Source organism: Geotrypetes seraphini, chromosome 11, assembly GCF_902459505.1.
Source record: "Geotrypetes seraphini chromosome 11, aGeoSer1.1, whole genome shotgun sequence".
Lineage (NCBI taxonomy): Eukaryota > Metazoa > Chordata > Amphibia > Gymnophiona > Dermophiidae > Geotrypetes > Geotrypetes seraphini.
In genome coordinates this window covers 11,713,176-11,735,807 of record NC_047094.1, presented here as the reverse complement: position 1 = coordinate 11,735,807, position 22,632 = coordinate 11,713,176, and the positions used below count along the sequence as shown (strand labels likewise).

The 22,632-nt window shown below is 44.9% G+C and overlaps 1 protein-coding gene across 1 annotated transcript in view; it reads left to right on the top strand.

Moving 5' to 3' along the window:
• Positions 1 to 22,632, top strand: part of ARPC1A (actin related protein 2/3 complex subunit 1A) — a 51,128-nt gene that overhangs the window by 18,310 nt on the left and 10,186 nt on the right. The window contains exons 4-6 of the mRNA XM_033914250.1: positions 7,366 to 7,588; positions 9,463 to 9,570; positions 20,449 to 20,661. Of these exons, the coding sequence (XP_033770141.1) occupies positions 7,366 to 7,588; positions 9,463 to 9,570; positions 20,449 to 20,661 (544 nt within the window). The remainder of the gene's footprint in view (positions 1 to 7,365; positions 7,589 to 9,462; positions 9,571 to 20,448; positions 20,662 to 22,632) is intronic.

Here is a 22,632-nt window from a genome sequence, read left to right as displayed (position 1 = left end):
GGCAGCAGCTGCAGGCGCCCAGAGCTCCCCGCCGATGGTGCCTCGCAAGTCGGCTGGGAGCAGTGGGGAAGCCCGGTCTTCCCCAACCGCCCACGGAGGGATTCCCCGAAGGATTCCCTCTCAGCTGATTTTTTGACAGCTGATGCCGACTTGCCTGTTTTAGCGGCTGGGACTGTTCAGCCTTCTCAGCCGCTACAGGCCATGGAGGGAGCATTTTTGGCGGGAACTTCGCCATTTTCTCTGTCTGGCCCCTCCATTTTGTCTGCAACCTCAGGTGACCTTCCCCCTGTATTGCAAACACAGGGGCAGGTTTCAGCAGGGACCCCTGCTGGGGCAGGGAGTCCCTGGGGACCCCCAGGGGTTTTTTGTCCCCAATTTAATTTCTTTCTTTGTGCAGACAATTGGGGGTCCCACGTGCACTTGGGGGGTTTCGGGGGTGGTTTCCCTCCGTGCCCCCTATGGCTTTGCCTCCCTCTTTTCGTTTGGCGTCCCCTCTTCCTCCTCCCTCATCCAAGCGCCCGCGGGGGGGGGCTTGGATTGCGAATTGGTGGTCGGAGGAGCGTGTTGGCATGGTTGAGGACCTGGCTGCTTTGGCGGGCTTCCAGGATCCTCTAGAGGGGACGCCCGCTGGCAGCGGGGCGACGGGTTTCCCGTCTTCCAGAGCAGATGCGTCCGTGGTGCGCTTTTTATTCAGAGGGATGAGCTTTTAGACCTGATGTAGCAGGTCTCCTTGGTGCTACATTTTTGAAGTTGCGCCACCGGAGACCCCGCGTATGGGGGCCCCTCTGCTTCAGGGGGTCTGTCCTGTTTCCCGCTCTTTTCCTGTGCGTCAGGATTTTCGGGATTTTGTGTTGGCGCAGTGGCCTACGGGCGCCGTTTCGTTTGGTGTGCGCCTTGGCTCATGGGTATCCCATCCCGGAGGGGGATAGGGCTACCTTAATTTCGCCAATGGGGGACGCGGTGGTCTCGGCACTTCCTAAGCGGCATACCGTGCCTGTTATGGACGGTTCTGCTCTTAGGGTCTCTGAGGAGCGTACATTAGAGACACTTCTTAAGTATAATTTTGATGTCTCTGCCTTGGGTGTCCAGGCGGCTATTTGTGTGGGGCTGGTGGCTCGCACTGTGTTTCGGTGGTCTGAGCATGTCCTGGATCGTGAGTCTGATGACTGGTCCTTAGTGGATCAGGAGGTGGTGAAGTTTGAGATGACTGCCTCGTTCCTCTCGGTTGTTCTTTGTGACTTGGTGCTGCTAAGTCTGGGACTTTTGGTGGCCGCACGCTGTACCTTGTGGCTTCGCACTTGGTCGGCGGTTGCCGCGTCCAAAACTGAACTTCCCAAAATTTCCCTTTTGGGGGTTGTTTTTTGTTTAGAGAGGACTTAGATCCGGTGGTTCAGACTCTGACCGTCTCTGAGGTGCCCCGTCTGCCTGAGGACCGTGCCCGCCCGGCATCTCGGGTTGGCATTGCCCGGGGGCGTCTGCGGGAATTTCGCAAGTTTCGCCTGGGGCATGGGACTGCTTCTTTCCAGGCTTCCGGTTTTTCCCCGGGGTCGGTTGGCTTAGCGCATGCAGTCTTTTCAGGGGGCCCGTCAGGGGGCTGGGAGTTCCCCCCGGTTCCCCTGCTGCCCGTCCTGCGCGATGTCTCTTTGCCGGCGCCCCCTTTGGTTCCCGTGGGGGCCCGGCTTCGCAACTTGTTTCCCAAGTGGGCCAAGATCACGTCCGATCAGTGGGTCCTGGTGGTGGTGCGGGACGGTTATGTATTTGAATTTTGCCCGCTCTCTGCCGGATCATATCTAGCCTCTCCATGTCAGGTGGCATGGGAGACGCTAGCCTTTCGCCAGACCCTTCAGCGCTTGCTAGATCTCAAAGCAGTTGTCCAGTGTCCCCTCAGGAGTGCGGTATCGGCTGGTACGCCATTTCCTTTATGGGGCCCTAAAGGGAGGGGACCTTTCGGCCTATCCTTGGTTTAAACTGAGGTCAACAGGACTCTCAGAATTCCCTTTTATTTGCATGGACACACTGCAGTCTGTCCTTCTGGCGGTTCAGCCGGGGGAGTTCCTGACTTCTCTCGCTCTGGCAGAGGCCTACTTGCCTGTTTCCATTCGGGCCTCTCCTCAGCTCTTTCTTTGCTTTGCGATATTGGGTCTGCACTATCAGTTCGGTGTGCTTCCCTTGGGCCTGGCCATGACTCCCCGGACGTTCGCCAAGTTGATGGTGGTCGTCACGGCGGCATTGCAGTCAGAGGGCATTCTGGTGCACCCCTTCTGGGATGACTGGTTGTTTCGGGCGAAGTCGTTGCAGGAGAGCGCCCGAGTTATGGCTCGGGTGGTTGAGTTTCTCCGGTCACTGGGCTGGGTGGTCAACCTTTCCAAGAGTCGGTTGGACCCCGCTCAGCATCTGGAGTACCTTGGGGTTCTGTTCGACACCTCCTTGGGGAAGGTCTTCCTTCCAGAGGCCCGGGTAAGCAAATTGCAATCTCAGATTCGCCTTCTTTTGGCGTCCCGGTGTCCTCGGGCGCAGGATTTCCTCCAAGTCTTGGGGTCGATGGCAGCGTTCCTGGATGTTGTGAGGTGGGCGCGGGCCCACATGTGTCTCTTCAGTATGCTCTGCTCCGTAGATGGTCACCCCAGAGGCTCAGTTTGGAGGTCCCTGTCCCTCTGCGAGGCTTGGCGCGCTGCAGTCTTCTTTGGTGGCTCCAGACCTCTCATCTGGTCCAGAGGATGAGTCTGGATCTATCGCAGTGGACGGTGCTTCTCACGGATGCCAGTCTCCTCGGTTGGGGGGGCTCAGTGTCTAGGTCACTCAGCTCAGGGCACCTGGTCCATGGAGGAGGCGTCCTGGTCGATCAACATGTTGGAGACCAGAGCCGTCCCTCTGGCGCTGTTAGCCTTCCGCTCCCTCTTGATGGGCAAGTCGGTCAGAGTCCGGTCTGACAATGCCACAGCGGTGGCTTATGTCAATCGTTGAGGCACCAAGAGCGCTCAGGTGGCGGAGGAGGCGGCTCGGCTCATGCTTTGGGGCGGAGTCACGCCTTCTGGACCTCTCGGCCTCTCACATGGCCGGGGTGGAGAATGTTCAGGCGAACTTCCTCAGTCACATCTTAGATCACAGTGAGTGGTGTCTCAGCCCTGTGGCTTTTCAGTTGATAATGCAGGCTTGGGGTCAGTCCCTGATGGACCTGACGGCCACGAGTGGCAATGCCGAGGTGTTCCGCTTCTTCAGTCGTCGCAGGGATGGACTGGCCGAGGGTCTGGATGCTCTGGTTCAACCATGGCCAACAGAGGGGCTGTTGTGCATGTTCCCTCCGTGGCCATTAGTGGGCAGAGTTCTTCTCCGCATTGTTCGCCATCCGGGTCTGGTGGTTCTGGTGGCTCCAGATTGGCCTCGACATCCGTGATACGCAGATCTGGTGACACTCTGGTGGCGGATCCTCTTCCTCTGCCTCCCTTGGACGACCTTCTGACGCAGGGTCCCATTCCCATGTTCGACCCGTCTCCCTTCTGTCTTACGGCTTGGCTTTTGAAAGGGGTCGCCTTGGTAAGAAGGGGTATTCAGATAGGGTGATTTCTACACTCTTGGGGTCCTGGAGGCTTTCTACCTCTCAGGCTTCTGTGTGGATTTGGCACTTCTTTGAGGGGTGGTGCCAGGTGCGGGGAGTGGTCTCTCTTCGCGTTTCTGTGCCTAACATCCTAGAGTTATTGCAAGATGGCCTGGATAGAGGCCTGGCTTCGGCTTCTCTCCGGGTTCAGCTTGTGGCCTTGTCAGCCTTTCGGGGGTTTGTGATGGGTCAGCGTTTGACAGCCATTCCTGATGTGATTTGCTTTTTGCGGGCGGCCAAGGTGTTCAGGCCTCCCGTGCGGTCCTCTATTCCCTCTTGGAATCTCAGTCTGGTTCTCTCTATTCTGATGCACCCGCCCTTCGAACCGTTGGGCGGCTGCTCTTTGAAGGACCTTACTCTGAAGACGGTCTTTTTGGTGGACATTTCTTCCGCTAGGCGTGTTTCTGAGCTACAGGTTTTCTCTTGTAGGGCTCCCTTCTTGGAGTTTTCTTGGGAGCAGGTTGTCTTGAGGCCTGTTCCTTCCTTTTCTGCCGAAAGTAGTTTTTCCTTTTCATGTCAATCAATCTGTGGTCCTCCCGGTCTTGGGTAGTTGGGAGGGCTCTTCTGAGCAAAGACAGCTGAGCAAGTTGGATGTTGGTCGGGTCCTTCGCTCTTATATGCAACGGACCCAGGAGATCAGGAAATAAAATCATCTCTTTGTCCTTCTGACTGGTCCTCTTAGGGGGGCTGGGGCTTCTAGGGCTACTATTGCATGCTAGATCAAGGAGACTATTGCTTCCGCTTCTCTTCTGGGGCAGCAGCCCATTCCGGAGTTTCTCAAAGCTCATTCTACTCGGGGTCAGGCGGCTTCTTGGGCTGAGTCGTCGCTTGTGCCTCCAGTGGACATTTGTAAGGCTGTGGTTTGGTCTTCCTTGTATTCCTTTGTCGGACTCTTTCGGGTAGATGTTCTGGCGCGTCAGGACGCGGTGTTCGGTGTGTGTGTTCTGGTGTCAGCCCTTCGGGGGTCCCGCCCGTGTGAGGGACTGCTTTGGTACGTCCCATTCATAAAGATTAACCTCTACTGGTCTGGAGAGTGCTAAAGAAGGAGAAATTAGGTTCTTACCTGCTAATTTACTTACTTTTAACTTCTCCAGACCAGTAGAGGTCCCCACCCTGTCTGTTGTTGTTGTTGTTGGGGCTGTTTCGCGGGCAGGTTTTTTTTTTTTTTTTTTTGCTGCGGGTTCTAGTATTTTTCTAGGGCCGGGGAGAATTAAAGAACAGCGGCTGTGGCTCGGCTGGCTTAGCTGGCGAGCTGTGGAGACATTTTCCTTCTGGTATTTCTCCTCTGCATTTTCCAACATCATTTGGGTATGTTATTTGTTACTCCTGTTTGGAGTATTGTTTTCTTTCTGTTTTCCAGTTCTTAGTTCTGCTTGGCTATTCGGCAGACTGATGTAAATAGAGAAGGGAGTATATTATATACTGTCCACACAGTTTTGTTTTCAGTCTCCACCTGCTGGTCATGATTGGATATATACCCATTCTTAAAGATTAACCTCTACTGGTCTGGAGAAGCTAAAAAAGTAAATTAGCAGGTAAGAACCTAATTTCTCCTTCTATTCCGCCATTACCTTGCCGGTTCAAGGCGGATTACAAAAGAGATAAAAAACGGAGGGTTACAATGGAAGAACATTTGTCCTTTCTAGAGAGGTAAATAGTAGGTTATGTAGTTTCTGTGTGGCGGAAAGAGGGAGGGAGGAAGAACGGTAAATTTGAAGTTAGGGTTGTTTCAGGAATTTCTTGAAGAATGTAGTTTTTATTCTTTTCTGAAGTTATGGCTGTTTCAGGAATTTCTTGAAGAGTATAGTTTTTGTTTATTTTCTGAGCGTCTTGTAGTCTGGTGTCGTTATCAGTAGATTGGAGATTTGGTTATCTAGTTTAGCTGCTTGAGTGGCCAGGAGGCCATCGTATAGTTTTTTCCATTTTACTTCTTTGATCGAGGGGTGTGTGAATGGGGTGTGTGTTTTTCTATGTCTGATTGAGATGGTTTGGATGAGGCGGTTGTTCAGGTAGGTTGGGTAGGTAGGTTGTTCAGGTATGTTCTAGGTTATGGTCTGCTGAGACAAAGGGAAAGAAGATTAACAGGTAAGATCTAATTCTAGTGCAATAAGTGTGTCATTCTGGACAGATGGGTACTATCCCAGTGCCCTTGAGCCATACAGAAGGAATCCATTCTGGCTTTTGAATCCCCCCCCCTTCACCATAGGACTCTGCTGCCCACTTCAGTTTTTTCCATATGCATGCAAGCCTGGAGGAATCTTTCTGCTCTGCTCTGCTTATTTCTTCATTTTTATCAGTGTTTGTTCTTTTCACTTTTTGTTTTACTTCATTTCAGTGCTAAGAGCTCCCCTAGTCGAGGGTACATCTCTGCCTGTGTGGAGGAGAAGCAGACTGAGGTCTGCAACTGACAGGTCGATCCCTTGTGGTACCTGTTTGCCAGCCTGCAGAAGCATTTTTGGAGCTCAGGGCCATTCCTCTTGTAGCATCGCTTGCCTACTGTGTTGCAGGGGTTTAAGCTCAGGCTGTTAGGCATCCATAGGCGGCTCTGGAGTCTCGCAGGGTGCTAGCTGCATTTTGCCTCCCCCATTTTTGCATTTGCGGGTGTTGGATGCTCAGTCAACCAGTCGGACTAATAACCCAAGATTCAGCGCTAGAAGAACATTCAGTTGGGAGGCAGCGATTCCTTCTTCCAGATCCAGCTACCTTTGGAGCTGAGGCAGGCTGCAGCACATTGCCAGCACAGGTCACAGTGAGAGAGGCTGTTACAGCCTAGGAGGAAAATCAGGGGGGAAGGGGATGTCTGTAAATTGTAATTTTGTTGGTTTCTGCTTGTTCCCTGATGTTTCTCCACTTCTAAAATCGCTGCATATATGAAATTGAAGTAATAGCATTAATCTGGTGGCCAAGAAATGAATTACTCTTATCTTTCATAGTAATTTCTAGGCTTAGGGCTATACTGCCCTTTCCCAGGCCACTTAAAGAAACTAGACGGTGATTCAAGGACACATTCATGGTTTGTTTGGTTTTTTTTGGGGGGGGAAAGGACTTGCTCTGTGACTTTCATCCAAAGTTCTCTTCTGATTGTCAGGATAGATAAGAGAGGAATCAATATTGGGAAAACAATCCCCAGGTTGCTGCAAATGAAGACGTAAGACATAGTAGTTGCTGTAGAATTTAGTTACAGTTGCCCAAAGTAGCAGAAAGAAATTGCTTGAACAGTGGAATAAAAGGAATAAATGGTTACTAGATTACAGCCTCTTCTGAAAGCATTCTAAAAGATGACATGTTAATTAAGGCAGCTGTCTTGGAAGGCTGATCTTAGAACCAAGAAAGCCAAATCCACATCAGAACTTGCAAAGAAGCCGAGGGGAGGGTATCCCAAAAGTTTAATTTCACAATATTTATCTGTGTATCAGAATTCCTGAAATCTGAACCCTTTGGACTATGAAATTTTCATCTTGGAGATCTGCTTCTTGCCTATTTTTTCGTTTTCCTAAAGAGTTATCCTATGAGATTTAAATTGACATTTCTGAACAGTTTTAAGCTCCCATGTTGTGTAAATTCTACAATTTAGTTTACCTTTCTTCACTTAAAGGGATTTTAGTAAACTTGAAAGTATTTGGGGAAACACAAGAATGAAAGTGGGATTGACAACCCAGATGTAAAGATTTAGAAAACCCTTACTCTGTATTCAGAATGACTTGTGGTAGAGCATGACCATGGAGAGGGTTCTAGGCCAAAAGTATTGATTTTTAAGGTCTAAATTTCAGGTATCGACTGGGCTCCAAAGAGCGATCGCATTGTGACTTGTGGTGCAGATCGTAATGCCTATGTCTGGAGTCAGAAGGATGGTGTGTGGAAACCGACTCTGGTGATCCTGAGAATCAATCGTGCAGCCACATTTGTGAAGTGGTCTCCCCTGGAGAATAAATTTGCTGTGGGCAGTGGAGCTCGGCTCATATCAGTGTGTTATTTTGAGTCAGAAAATGACTGGTGAGCAGAAATCTCTGAGGAGCTTCTTAAATGAAGGCATACATTGTATTACTAAGATTGATAAAAAGGACCATAGTAATCCTAAAAGGCATCAGACTGAAAAGCATATCCATGTCATCTCTGGTTTGAAAAGCAAACTGAGGCTCTCTGTACCCTCGTCAAAAGAAATTGTACGATGTGATATCCACCAGTGAGCTTTCTCGGGTGTAGTTCCCATGCTCTGGAATTTACTCCCAGATGATTTACATCTCAATCTAGGCGATCTCTACTTCAGGAAGCAGGTGAAAACCTGGCTTTTCTCCCAAGCCTTTAATACACAGGGTGACTGACTCATTCTGCATCTGGATTAGTTTGCTACACATACTGTAACTTAGATCAGTTCCTCATATATCTTGTTTAACTGTACAAACAACTTGCCTTGAGTTTAGCCACACATCTGTTTATCCCAACGGATTCAGCATCACCAATCTAATATCTGCACTTGGCCCCTAAGCTATATGATCAGCTGTATTGAAGAAAAGTTATAGCGTCATTTTATGTTGTTTGAATGTTTCAATGTGTGCTTATTAGGTGTCTCATAAATACCTTTTGGAAGTTAATTTGGCCCCAAATTCATAAGTATTATGTTGACATTGTATTATATCTCTGCTATTTAAATTTCAGTGTTAAGTTTGTGTTTAAGATGCAATGAATTAAGGAAAGCTACAACTCACTGTTTTTCATTTGATTTCTATACTGTTGCCTTCAAATAGTTTGTAGTTAAGGAAGCTTTGATATTATAGGTTTCTACTCTAAACTGTGGTTCAAGGGTAAAAACACTTAGAAACTGGTTGTGACCTTCTGTCTCAAGGTGCAGAATGGTGTGCTGTGACACAGGAGATTCCAATTTGGCTTACCTGCCTGACACGGCTAACTAGGACTGACTGATCATCAAGGAGGTGTACTTGGAGCCAGGGAGGGAAGTGGCAGCTTCTACTGGCCAGTGATGGAGGCATCTTCGAGCCTTCAGAGCTGCCTGAGGTGGGAAGATCTTTTTAGGAAAGATGTGATTATAGGTTCCTAAGCCTTCTCCAATACCCCTCCCCCCCAAGAATCTTATAAAAACACTGAGAGTCAATTTGCTTTTGCATCAGATGAGCCAAATTTGGGCTTCTTAAACCTTATAATTTAGCTATTATTACAAAGAGTAAATTCCAATACCAGCTCAAAATGTTGGAGGTTCAGAATTTATCTGGAAAATCTTCACAATTTTTTTTTTGGGGGGAGGGGGGTTGTTAGAATTTTGTAAGTTTTTCTCTTGCACTCTACTTTGGTGTGGGTGCTGACTGATAATCTCTCCAATTTGTGGTCTTAAGGTCAGATTTATAAGCCAAGCATAGCAGTGTCAGAGACTGAAAAGAACTTGCACAGTTTAAGACTAGCATATCTTTTGACTGAAGGTTTAAACCTTTGCAACTTCCAAGTTTATTCACACTTAATATACTGAATCTAATGGGAACATCTATGCAGTGTACAAAAAACTGATACAGTACCTGAGAATTGCAGGGTAGTCACTCTGGAAAGGAACATTTTGCAGTCTTACAGGCCTTATACCTTTCTTTTTAAAAAAATTTTGCTTGATGTTTCAGTCTGACCCTAGTTAGCTCTGAAAGGACATGGTCAAATTTTGTTTTCTGTCATTAGCTATACTGATAACTTCTCTTGGTTATGTCTGTAGTAGACAAAGAAATGTTCTGTTTTGCATGCTAAAGGCCATAACACATTTTGCTTTTGGTATGGAATTCTGCCAATAAATTCTAGTGAACTCTGTGCCTCTATTTGCATATGGTAGAGATTTTCTGTAATGGCATGTTTCAATATTTCTTTCTGTTCAGGTGGGTGAGCAAACACATAAAAAAGCCCATTCGCTCCACTGTGCTGAGCCTAGACTGGCACTCCAACAATGTGCTGTTGGCCGCAGGCTCCTGTGACTTCAAATGCAGGTGAGATAGTGGGAGGCCACTCTTAGCTTCTATGGAACTTCTCTAGTTGTACCTCACATGTCGGGCCTACTGCGGCATGAGCTGAGGGGTGAAATATTAAGATGTTAAACCTTCCAATGCTTTACCTGTTGGAACAGAGGACTTAAAATTGAAAGGAGTAGCTAGATTAGAATGCAGTGTGTCCTAGTACTGAGATGAGATAGAAAATCACTCTTGTGTCCTTTGACCTCCAGCAGAACATAAAAGGTGGAAGGAATGACTTTGTATCTTAAAGCATCACATCTTCCCTGGAAGGCTGTGGGGTTTCAATCCTGTCAAGTGACTGTTATTGGAGCAGCCTAGCATTACTCATCGCCACCAGTGAGGGGGAAAAAACCAAGTAATTTAGTGAAAATACATTTTGAAATGAGCCACATTGTCCTTGGAAATCTAGCAAGCTGAAATTGTCATTTATAAAAGGTAGCAAACTCTATGATGAAATACACGCATTGGGCTCCTGGTCTTCAGTTTCGAGCCACCTGTTCACTTTGAAGCCCTCAGAGACATGAAATTGGTGTTTAGCAGTGAAACACTTGTCTCGCCTCATCCTTCTTACAAAGCTGTACCGATGCTTTTGTCTAGCAGTGGCCCTCTGAGTTTGAGCTACGTGCTTGTACTCCTGCAGTCTCTATTGCCATTGACTAGAGAGAGTGGCAGGAGCATGGGCAATCATGAGACACCCAGCAGCACAGCAGTGTTGAAGGAAGAGAAAGAAAGGAAGGTAGGAGAGTTGTACCAGGGCCGCAGAGAGGGGCAAGTCAGGTATGTCTTTGAATGAGCAGGAAAGAAGCACAATAGTCATTGTGGTCTGAGGAAAAGTAGATGATCCTGTGTTAAACTTAAAAGCAAATGCCAGCTTTTAAGAACTCTCAAGTTAGAGACAATTTAAAAAAATGTACCTGTAGGAGGGTTAGAATTAGAGCTCTTTTACTATTCAGCCAAATATGAACAATGAGAAATATAATTCAGCTGAATACAAATACTGAATATGAATTAGAGAATGACACGGGGAAAAAATCTGTCCCCGTCACCGCCCCGGCCCCGGCCCACCATCCTCTGCACCGCCCCGTCACCGCCATTCCATTCATCGCCCCGTCACCGTCACTGCCATCCCTTTCACCGCCCCGTCACCGCCACTGCCATCCCATTCACCGCCCCGTCACCGTCCCCGCAGCATCCATATAAGCCTTAGTACTCTAATATTTAGCGTATTCCATTCTTATAAATCAAAGTTCCTGCTGCTGAACTAGAGAAAGAGATGTTCAGCTGGCAGGGCTTTGTTTATAAATTTTTATTAACACAACTAATATACCACCATAATGTTTCCGACAGAGGACAAGTATGCAATAAATGCATTTTGCTGTTTAAATGCCAGTGCTCAGCAGAACAACAGACAGCAATATGGACATTCACCTTATGTAGTACTTTTTTAATATATAAAAATAGGCAAAATTAGTTGCTGTTTTATCATTATATTTTCTTGCCATTATAGTATTCTTCATTGATCATTTTTCTTTTTAAATTCAAAACAAATTCAACCTATCTTGTGTCCCAGCATGAATTCATGTTTCACTCAATTGGCTGTTTCAAGGGAATTAACCCTCCAACTTCCATTTGCAAAAATACCCAATGTTGTTCCTTCTATGAGCAATATTTAAATTATGAGGAACAACATTGGGTATTTTTGCTGAATTGTGTGACACCATTTGGGCTGAACATGAAGATTGAAAATGCCTGGTTAGCCCTGGACAGATGATTTGAACAGCCAGGAGCCTGTCCTGGCCATTTAAATCATTTTGAATATCTAGTCCAATGATAACAGAATTAGGGTGATTATAGAAACATAGAACTTTGTTGATCACTAAAAACAGTGGAGACTAAGGGTCTATCAAGCTCAGCATCCTGTCTTTGACACTGGCCAGTCTTGGTCTTTGGAACTGCCCATTGTGTCAGAAGCAATAGGGATTAAGTGACTTGCCCAGGGTCACAAGGAGTGTAGTGTAGCTCTAACCACTGGATTTAGAAGGTGGCTTCTTTTGGGATCTTTAACTCATCATCGCTAGGACTCGAATCTGAGTCCGTGGCACCTAACATAGAATGGAATTAGTATGGCAAAGTAATAAAGAATGGTCCAGCAGCCCCCACCCTCCCTCCACCTCACCTTATATTTGTTCCGAGTTTGCTGGCTTCCTTTTTCCCTAGCCGCACGCGTTCAAAAAGCCGTGCATTTAGCCAGCTCCCTCCCTCCACCTCACCTTAAATTTCGAGTTTTCCGGCTTCCTTTTTTCCGAGCCGCACATGTTCAAAAATCCGTGCACGCGCAGCTGCGCGAGTCAATCAAACTTCTCCTCTCCTGCAACTTCCTGTTTCCGGTTGCGTCAGAGGAGAAGATTGATTGACTCGCGCAGCCGCACGTGCACGGATTTTTGAACACGCGCGGCTCGGAAAAAAGGAAGCCGGAAAACTCGAAATTTAAGGTGAGGTGGAGGGAGGGAGCTGGCTAAATGCTACGGGCGGGCGGTGGCTACGGGGACCGCGCGATCCTTGATACCTCACTGCGGAGACAAGACCATTCACCGCCCCGCGGGCGGTGAATGGCCTTGTCCCCGTCGCCGCAGCGACTGCTAGTTTTCTTCCCCGTTTTCGGCGGGTGACCCGCGGCTAAAATGTGGTGGCCGCGGGTAAACCGCCACCGTGTCATTCTCTAATATGAATATAACATCCAAGTGCTTATTTCAGTAGGATTTAGCATAGAAAAGCCCCAGATTATTTGTTTTCGAATTTAAATCATTCTTCGGGGCTGAACTGAATCAAATGCAAATACAGTACAGTCCTACTTAAAACACCTCTAAGGAATGAAATCAGTTGCCCAAGAGAACCTAACAAGGTTCCTGGAGAAATCAGGAATTGAAGCTGTTACCTGTGCAATTCTTATGTATGTCCATAAGATCATATTTTGAGCTTATTCTTTGTTTTAAAAATGTGGACATTATCCCTGATTTCACCAAATCCACTTGAGAGTATGTTTTGGCCTTGGGAGGAACATTTCAGTTGTGATATCTTTGCAAATCTATTTATTTGAATTTGTTTAGCCCACCCTCCCAAAGGAGCTCGGAACAGGTTACAGATCAGGTATTCATACATTTTCCCCATCTGTCTCGGCAGGCTCACAGTCTTATGTAATGTAGTTTCTTCTTCAAGATCAGCTTCAGTTGTTAATAGAAGCTAAAACAGTCAGAACTCCCTTCCTAAATTATTTGTGCTGGGCTAATGCTGAGATTAGCTTTGAAGTAGAAAGACATTTTTTAATTATCCTCCCCCCCCCCTTTCCCTATTCTTATTTACCCTGTTGCCTCAAGGGTTAATTCTGTTTGTTTCTCTTCCATGTTGTGGCTTATGTATCACATATTTCTGTGAGATTTTTTTTTCTTTTATTATTTTGGTTTGAAGTATTGTATTGTATTTCTGGCACGTGCTTTTATCAAGTGTATTTTGCTTGTATATATTATTATAAACTAGTGTTTTAGCCCGTTACATTAACGGGTGCTAGAGTAGATGTCTGTCTGTTTTGTTTTTTTTAATTTGTCTCTCTCTCCTTGGACGCTGTCATTCTTTCTGTCTGTGTCTTTCCCTGGCCCCTCCTTCCAACGTCTGCTCCCCCTGTCCTCCACACTTCCATTCGGTGTGTCTCCTTCTCTCTACCCCTTCCATCTACTGTTCACCCTCTGTCTTGCCCCTCTCTTCTCTTTCCATCCAGTGTCCGCCCTCTCTCTCTCTGTTCCATATGGCCTCTCTCCATCTCCTCCTTCCTTTACCCTTGATCTGGCATACCTTCCTCCTTCCCTCCAAGCCATTCTCAAGTTTCAAGTTCAAGTTTAATAATGATTTGATTAATCGCTTAATCTAAATTCTAAGCGATGTACATATTGATAAAATTACAATGTAAGGGGGTTGATACAATAAATAAGACTAACAAGACTATTGACAAGATTTGACAAAAACTAGAAACATAGGGAAAAAATGGGAAAGAATTACAATGTAAATAAAAGTTGAAGAAACATGTAGGGAAAACACATAGGGAGAGGGTAAAAGAGAGAGAGAAAAAAAAAAAAGTATTATTTTATTTAGATTAAATTGTAAAAAGAAAAGTAAAGTTAGTTCTAAGATTGAAGGATTAATTAAGAAAGGCCACTTATAATTAGTTTATGAAGGCATCTTTAAAGAGAAAAGTCTTCAGTTTACATTTAAATTTTTCCAAGTTAGTTTCTTCCCTTAAATGGCTAGGGAAAGAATTCCAGGTTTGGGGAGCCGTAACTGAAAAAATGAACTGTCGTTCTGGGTGTCACCTTAGACTCTTCTCTATCCTTCAACGAACATCTCCAATCCCTGGTGAAGAAATGCTTCTTCAGCCTTCACATGCTAAGGAAAGTCAGACCCTATTTTCACCAAAAACACTTCGCAGTCCTAGTACAATCCATCATCCTCTCCAGATTGGATTATTGCAATTCTATCTACCTCAGCCTAACCAAGAAAAGCCTCCACAGACCTTCAGCGGATTCAGAACGCTGCAGCTAAGCTTGTTTTCGCGAAAAGCAAATTTGATCACGTCTCACCACTCCTGTCTAAGCTCCATTGGCTCCCAGTAATCCCCAGGATCCACTTCAAATGTGCGTGTCTGGCCTACATGGCATCCTTCCTGCCGTTATCCCTCTATCCTGGAACTCCCCAACCCCTACTTCCTCCAGATCCTCCCAAATTTTTAAACTATCCTTCCCTTCCATAAAAGGTATTTCCCATGCAGGCAAACTTGGGTCATCCCTCCCCTTTAGAATCACTGAGATCTGGAATAACCTCACCTCCCCACTCCAAACCTCAAGCTCCCTCCAACTCTTCCGCAAACACCTAAAAACCTGGCTATTCTCAAAACTGTAACACTTCCCCCCTCTTAGGCCTCTCACCTTCCCCCTTTACACCTAACTCTTTAATCTCTCCACTGTAGTTCCTCTCTCATCCTTCTTCCTGTAAACCGTGCCGAGCTCCGCATTCGTGGAGATGGTGCGGTATATAAACCCAAGGTTTAGTTTAGTTTAGTTTAGTCGTCGAGTATTTATGATTTTAAGGGAAGGAATCGTTAACAATGCTGTTCGACGGATCTTAATGTTCTATTGGAGGTGTAAGGGATTAATAATTTGTAGATGAAAGCTGGGGTTTTGAAAAAAAGAGATTTAAAAGTGAGCAAGCAAAGTTTATATATTATCCGGTGTGCAACTGGAAGCCAGTGGGCTTCCTTAAGAAGGGGTGTTACATGATCAAATTTCTTAGCTTTAAAAATAAGCTTAATGGACGTGTTTTGAATGATCTGTAAGCGTCTGATTTCTTTTTGAGCTATTCCGTTGAACAAAGCATTACAATAGTCTATCTTGGAAATAACGAGAGAATGGATTAGGATATTGAGAGAATTAGCACAAAGAAATTGAGAAACAGAACGGATTTGTCGGAGCCTGAAAAAAGAAGATTTAATAATGCTACTGATGTGGTCATGAAAAGAGAGTTTATGATCAAAGATAATTCCTAAAATTTTAATGTTATGTACTTCTTGCAAAGGAAGACCCTTGATAGTAATTGGAAGGTTGAGTTTAAAATTATCCTTCCAGGGAAAAAGCATCACATTTGATTTATTGATATTCAGTGCAAGTCTGTTATTATTCAGCCAGTGATATATTTTTTCCAGTTTAGTATTGATTGACGGTATGTCCAAAGGATTATTAGTGTCTATAGGATGTAAAAGTTGAATATCGTTGGCATAGGCGAATACATTAAAGCCAATGGATTGACATAGAGTCAGCAATGGGGCGAGAAAGATATTGAACAGAAGTGGAGACAGTATAGAACCTTGAGGAACACCATATGTTGTGATGAAAGTATCAGAAGTTTCATTATTGAAGAACACTGATGAAGAACTATCAGAGAAGTAAGATTGAAACCAGGATAAAACTTGGTCTGTGACACCTATAGATTGGAGCCTGTTTAATAACAGCTCGTGATCGATCATATCAAAGGCGGCCAAAAGATCTATAGAAATTAAAAGAGCTGATTGGTGGTGGTCCAGGAAATAATGAATGGATGTTGTCATACCTATTAATGAGTGTTCTGTGGAATGATGCTGCCTAAAGCCAGTCTGATTGGGGTGCAGGATGTTAGTTTTTTCAATAAAGTCTGATAACTGGTTAAACACCACCTTCTCGGTTAATTTTGATAAGAATGGAATGTTGGCTATTGGTCTGTAATTTGACATATCTTCAATGCTATTTTTTTGATCTTTAATAATGGGATAAATGATTGATTGTTTACAGGCTTTTGGCATAATACCTTGGTTTAAACTTTCACTAACCAATGTAAGGATTGCTGGACCAAAGATCTTAAAGTAACGCTTAAGAAGGAAAGGTGGTATTGAATCAATCTGGGAGCCTTTTATATTAATAGATTTAATGATCGTTTCGATCTCTGCTAAGTTTGGAATTTTAAAGTAAGAGCATTTTGAAGAGAGTGAACTAAGCTCCGATTGTTCTCTATCGGGTTTAATGAGTGGATTTATAATGAAAGTTAATCTAATCTTATTAATTTTTTCAATGAAATATGTTGAGAGTTCCTGAGCAGTAAGTTTGACTTCACCCTCTTGATTTTTTCGTTTACTAGAATATGAAATTGAATTTAATATTCGATAAAGAGTTTGAAGCTTTCAGGATTCTCTCCCCCTCTGCTCCCTTTCCTCATTTAACTACTTCATTGGTCAGCAGCAGCATTCACAATTCATTGCTGTTGCTGGCTTCAGGTCTTTCTCTGTGGCCGGTCCTGTCTTCATGAAAACAGGAAGTAGGCAGGACCGGCCAGAGAGGAAGGCCTGAAGCCAGCAACAGCAGCGAATTGTAAACGCTGCTGCTGCCTGAAGCACCCGAGGCAGACGCTTCTCTCCCCTCCCAGCCCAACCCCCGCTGACTCTGCGACCCTCCCAGCTAGATGAATTTAATATCAAACCTCCCTCCAGCATTGGCAGCCGCAGCACGCTAAACAGGCTGCTTCGGGCTTTCTTCTGCCGTTGAGTCCCTCTGTCGCATCATTGATGACATCATCAATAACGCGACAGAGGGACTCAACTGCAGAAGAAAGCCCGAAGCAGCCTGTTTAGCGTGCTGCGGCTGCCAACGCTGGAGGGAGGTTTGATATTAAAGTCATGTCGCTGGGAGAGAAATGTCTGCCTCGGGTGCTTCAGGCAACAGCAGCGTTTACAATTCGCTGCTGTTGCTGGCTTCAGCCCTTCCTCTCTGGCGGGAGGTTTGTGCCGGTATGTCCCTCCCCCTCCAGTAGTGTGCAGCACTTTGCACGGCGCATCCTCTCACGATCCTGGGTCAGCCACACGCTTGTGCTGGGGACTCATACAGTCCAGTCCTTCCGGCGAGTGTAGGGAAGTGCTGGGGATTTGCGCATGCGCACTCATGCGGCCACGGAACTACTGATCATGGAAGCACACAAATAGGAGTGCGCATGCGCGAGTTAGCCTTTTATTATATAGGATGTACATTTTAAAACTTGCTGCATTTTTTTGATTGTTGAAACACTGAGGGCCCCTTTTACAAAGCTGCGGTAGTGATTATCCTGCGGCAAATGCACCAAAGCCTATTCAATTCCTTTGGGCTTTGGTGCATTTGCTGCTGGAGAATCACTACCGTGACTTTGTAAAAGGGGCCCTCAGAACTGAAAGCGCTGTCCATAAGATAGTGGAATGTGTAAATGGTGATGGGAGGTATGAAACATAAGCATTGCCATAGTGGGACAGACCAAAGGTCCATCAAGCCCAGTATCCTTTATCCAACAGTGGCCAGTCCAGGCCGCAAGAACCTGGCAAGATCCCAAAAGAGTAAAACAGATTTTATGCTGCTTATCCTAGAAATAAGCAGTGGATTTTCCCAAGTCCATTTTCTTTTAGGAAACTATCCAAAGGTGGTTTTTTGTTTTTTTATAAATCTTTATTCATTTTAAATCTTTCAACAAGTGTACAATAAAATCCTCATTTAATATACAACATCACTTGAAGCTCTACATTTTTCTCAAGAAAAAGATTATATCCCACCCCACCCTCCCAAAAATTATATTCAAATATAATATATATCATACTTTGGTAAGTTAACTTCTTTCATCACATTCTCTGGCAGCAAATTCCAGAGTTTAAATTCACATTGCGTGAAGAAATGTTTTCTCCAGTTTGTAGTGCATTGATCATCCAAATGTGGGTGTTTTCATTTTAGAAAGAACGGGCATCCAGATGGTAGACTTGCATAAGAGATCTTTTCTGGGTGTACCCTTCTCTCATCCCAATTAGCCTAGCCTAGTTTTCCTGTTTCATGTAGGTGGTTCCTTTATTCCTGGTATGTGCAGGGTATTACATTACAACTTCTTTATACATGTTTCTCAGGTTGGAGGAAGTATGTTGAGAACCAGTTCTTGTTGTTCACAGTGTAGGAGCAGAGCTCCAGTTTCCATAAAATGTACATTCTAGCCGTATGTGAGCAACACTTTGATTTCTAGAAGTAGATAGTGCAGTTTTTGGCTTGTTTTTTTTAAAGCTGCTTCCTTTTAAGAGCTTAGTAAGGTCAATTTGTTTTGGCATCTGCTTGGAAACAACCAGATTTACCGATGTTCCGAGTACTATTGGCTAAAGTTCAATATACACAACAAATGTCAAAATTGACTGCTTTTTGGAGAAATCAGATACATAGTTATAATACCATTTGGGATGCATATGAAACTTAGATCAGTTCTCAAAAGGATAGTCCCATTGATCTTAAAAAAAAATTGATATACGGTAATCTTTCTCTTACGCCTTATGAATCTCCTGCACACATCCTCCCACTGGGGTGGGATGGAAGGGTTGGGATATAATAGGCACTATTGATATTTTGTTATCTTTGGTATTTATTATGAAATAAGATAGACAATGAATTAATGTATTGTTATATGCATGAATGTACAAACTAGATGTTTTTAACTGCATCAAATTTCAATAATTAAAAATAATAAAAAAAAGAGCTTAGTAAGAAAGTGGTATAGTGGGATCCAAAGTACATCATATTGAGGTAACCCGGCTCTTTCCTCTTTTTATCCTGATTTCAAAGATGATAAATAGCCACATATTTATATTACAGTATTTTTGGTTTTTAAAGATCTTTATTTATTTTTACATCTTACAACAATTGAAATAAGAACATAAGCAGTGCCTCCGCCGGGTCAGACCACAGGTCCATCCTGCCCAGCAGTCCGCTCCCGCGGCGGCACAAACAGGTCACGACCTGTCTAAATCACCAGAAGGGGCCCCCATGCCGCCTTGGTTTCCCTTCCTAGCCCTCCGGTCTTGCACATGCACGACCTGGGTTTCTATACTTATTTTCTGGTTAGCTTTCTCAATATCCCATGATCCCTTTATCCTTCAGGAATCCGTCCAGTCTCTGTTTGAATCCTTGTACCGTACTCTGCCTGATCACTTCCTCCGGTAGCGCATTCCAAGTGTCCACGACCCTTTGGGTGAAGAAAAACTTTCTTGCATTCGTTTTGAACCTATCTCCCTTCAGTTTCTCCGAATGCCCTCTCGTACCTGTTGTCCCCTTCAGCCTGAAGAATCTGTCCCTATCCACCCTCTCTATGCCCCTCATGATTTTGAAGGTCTCTATCATATCACCCCTGAGCCTCCTCTTTTCCAGAGAGAAGAGCCCCAGCCTATCCAACCTCTCGGCGTATGGGCAGTGTTCCAGCCCTTTTACCAGTTTCGTTGCTCTCCTTTGGACTCTCTCAAGTATCGCCATGTCCTTCTTGAGGTGTGGCGACCAATACTGAACGCAGTATTCCAGATGTGGACGCACCATCGCTCGATACAATGGCATGATGACTTCCTGCGTCCTGGTTGTTATGCCCCTCTTTATGATGCCCAGCATCCTGTTGGCTTTTTTCGAGGCTGCTGCGCACTGTGCAGATGGCTTCAGTGATGCATCCACCAGCACACCCAAGTCTCTCTCAAGTCTGCTGTCTCCCAACTATGCCCCCCCCAATTTGTAGTTGAACAACGGGTTCTTTTTCCCTATATGCATGACCTTGCATTTTTCCACGTTAAAGCGCATTTGCCATTTGTTTGCCCAGTCTTCCAGCTTGTCCAGGTCCCTTTGCAGGTCCTCACACTCCTCCCTGGAGCTAACTCTTCCGCACAGTTTGGTATCGTCTGCAAATTTTATAACCTCGCACTTTGCCTCCTTTTCTAGGTCATTGATAAATATGTTGAAGAGTAACGGCCCCAGAACCGATCCCTGTGGCACACCGCTCGTGACTCCCCGCCAGTCAGAATATTGGCCCTTTACTCCGACCCTCTGCAATCAAATACATCACTTGAATTTCTGTCATATTTAACAATAATACATAAAATTTAACCCCTACCCTCCCAACCCTACCATAACCTTATGTAATCAAATTTATCTTATGAAATATTCTTTTTGCTGATCTAAACATTTAATAAAATTCAGAATCCCCCCCATCCCTTCACTTGTATTGTACTTATATTGGAAAAATGGTATCTATTCATTACAATAATTTGTCAATGACCCCCATATATCTTTAAATTTTTTATAATTCCCTTTTTGTATGGATATTGTTCTCTCCATCTTATAGATGTGACACAATGAGTTCCGCCAAAAACTGTAATTAAGCCTGCTCCAATTTTTCCAATATTTTTATAAAATGGGTTAGGTAAGATGGATATGTAGAGTTTGTGTGGTTGAAGTAACTTTTTGTTTTATCCAGGGTGTTTTCTGCATACATTAAAGAAGTGGATGAGAAGCCTGCTAGCACACCCTGGGGCTCAAAGATGCCCTTTGGTCAGCTGATGTCGGAGTTTGGAGGTGCCGGAAGTGGGGGTTGGGTTCACAGTGTCAGTTTCTCAGCCAACGGAAACCGCCTTGCCTGGGTCAGCCATGACAGTACTGTGTCAGTGGCTGATGCCACTAAGAATATGGCGTAAGTATTTGTTTCCATCGGGACTGGATTCATCCCTGGTAGTTTGGCCTTCCAGACTCTGTCTCTTCTATTTTGCTGCACTGTATGTCTGGAGCAAACCACCAGAGTTGGTATTCAGATCCATCTGCTAGAACCCATCTGTCTTTCAGTCCTTCTGTGCTTCCCCACCTGTCCAATTTGTCTGTCATAACTAGATTCTAAGCTCTTTTGAACGGGGACTGCCTTTTCCGTGTTTGATATACAGCGCTGCGTTTGCTGGTAGCACTTTAGAAATGATAAATAAAGGGAGTATTCACTTGCTTTTTTTTGAGCTTTGGAATACCTGTATTTGAAGCATCAGGGTTTGGAGCCATCCTGTCCTTTTCATTACTGGATTCTGCTGCCCAGTAGGGGTTAGACATCGGTTTCCTCTGGCCTCCATACCAAACAGATTGTCTTGTTCAGCAGGAAATCTCAGCAGCTTCACATTAATTCCTATTGGAGAAAAACATTCTTTTATTTTTATTGCATAGAAAATCCAGGAAGTGGATTCATTTCATGCCTTCCTTCCACTCTGTCCAGTTTCACAGGTGCCATTTTCCCACAGCACTTATTAAGAAATCACTAGTCCAAGCTGGCCCTCAAGTCCATATATTTCTGAGAGTCTTCCATTAGGCATTGGAGCATCCTTTGGCCTCTCCACCTCGGGCTCCAGAAACTCAGGGAGATGAGGTACCTGCTCCAACACTAGCAGCAATGCCAGCAGATCTTAGACCACGTTGGTAACTTTTCCATGAAGCACACGAACCCATCACTGGGCTTTTTGAAGTACAGCTTCAAGAACTGAACACAGTATTCTAGGTGAGGCCTCCCCAACGAGCTATAAAGAGATCTTATTGCCTCTAATGCTGGGTACACTTTTTTCCTTTGCACATTTCCTCCCTTGGGCTTCTCATAATTATTTGCTGCTTTGACCACATGCACCATGATTGCCCCAGAGTTTCTCCTCCTGTATTGTGTGCGCTTGCATCTTTCAAGTGTATAACTGCATTTCCTTTGCTGGATTACTTAGAATTAATTGAGAACACCGCGGTAGTATTACCTGCTCTTAAATGGTAGATTTGATCATGCTGCTATTTCTGTTTTGAATGAAATGTAAGATTCCCTTCAGAGAGCTCTGCCTCATTATCTGTCTTAATCCATATGTTCCTGCTACAAGCTGAAGATGCGCACACCGGAACCTGGTGGACATTCCATCGCCTCCTAGAGTATATCTGAGGCCATATGCTTGTTTGCTTTTAGCTGTATTGCCGTGGGCTGTCTTGTGGAACTCTGGTTTCCTATTTGCAAGCCACACTAAATTCCGCTTCTTTTAAATCAGGTCTCCAAACTTTCTTTCAACAAGCTTTGGGACTGATTTACTGTCCTGTTTCTTGACCAATTCTCCCAGTATCTTTGAATGTATTTATTCAATTGCTGAGAGGGTTTGTTAGAGTTGTGTTTAAATCTATTGTTCTGTGTTTACTTTGGTGCTTTAGAGAGAGACAATATAGCAAATAATAGAAACAAACTGAGAACCAGGGACCCCAGAGCTCAAATCTAATGACATCATGTGATCTTAACAGAAGGAATGTGATACTGGGGTAGACCTCAGGTCCATTAAGTCTAGCATCCTGTCACCAAAAGGTGCCACCTGGCAGGATACCGAGGAATAGGTCCAATTCCTCTTTGCTCATACCAAGAGAGAGGCATTCATTTTCCCAATAAGGACTCGTAGACCTTTCCTCCAGCTACTTGTCCAAACTCTCTTTGAACGGTGCTAAGCTAACTGCTGTCACTGTATCCTCTGGCAACAAATTGCACAGTTCACGTGTCTAAGTGGAAAGAAATGCACGCCAATTTGTTTTGGGTGCTACCTATTGGTTTCATGGAGTGCCTCCTACCCTAGTACTAATTCAAAGGTGCAAGCACGCATTCTGCTTACTTGTTTCA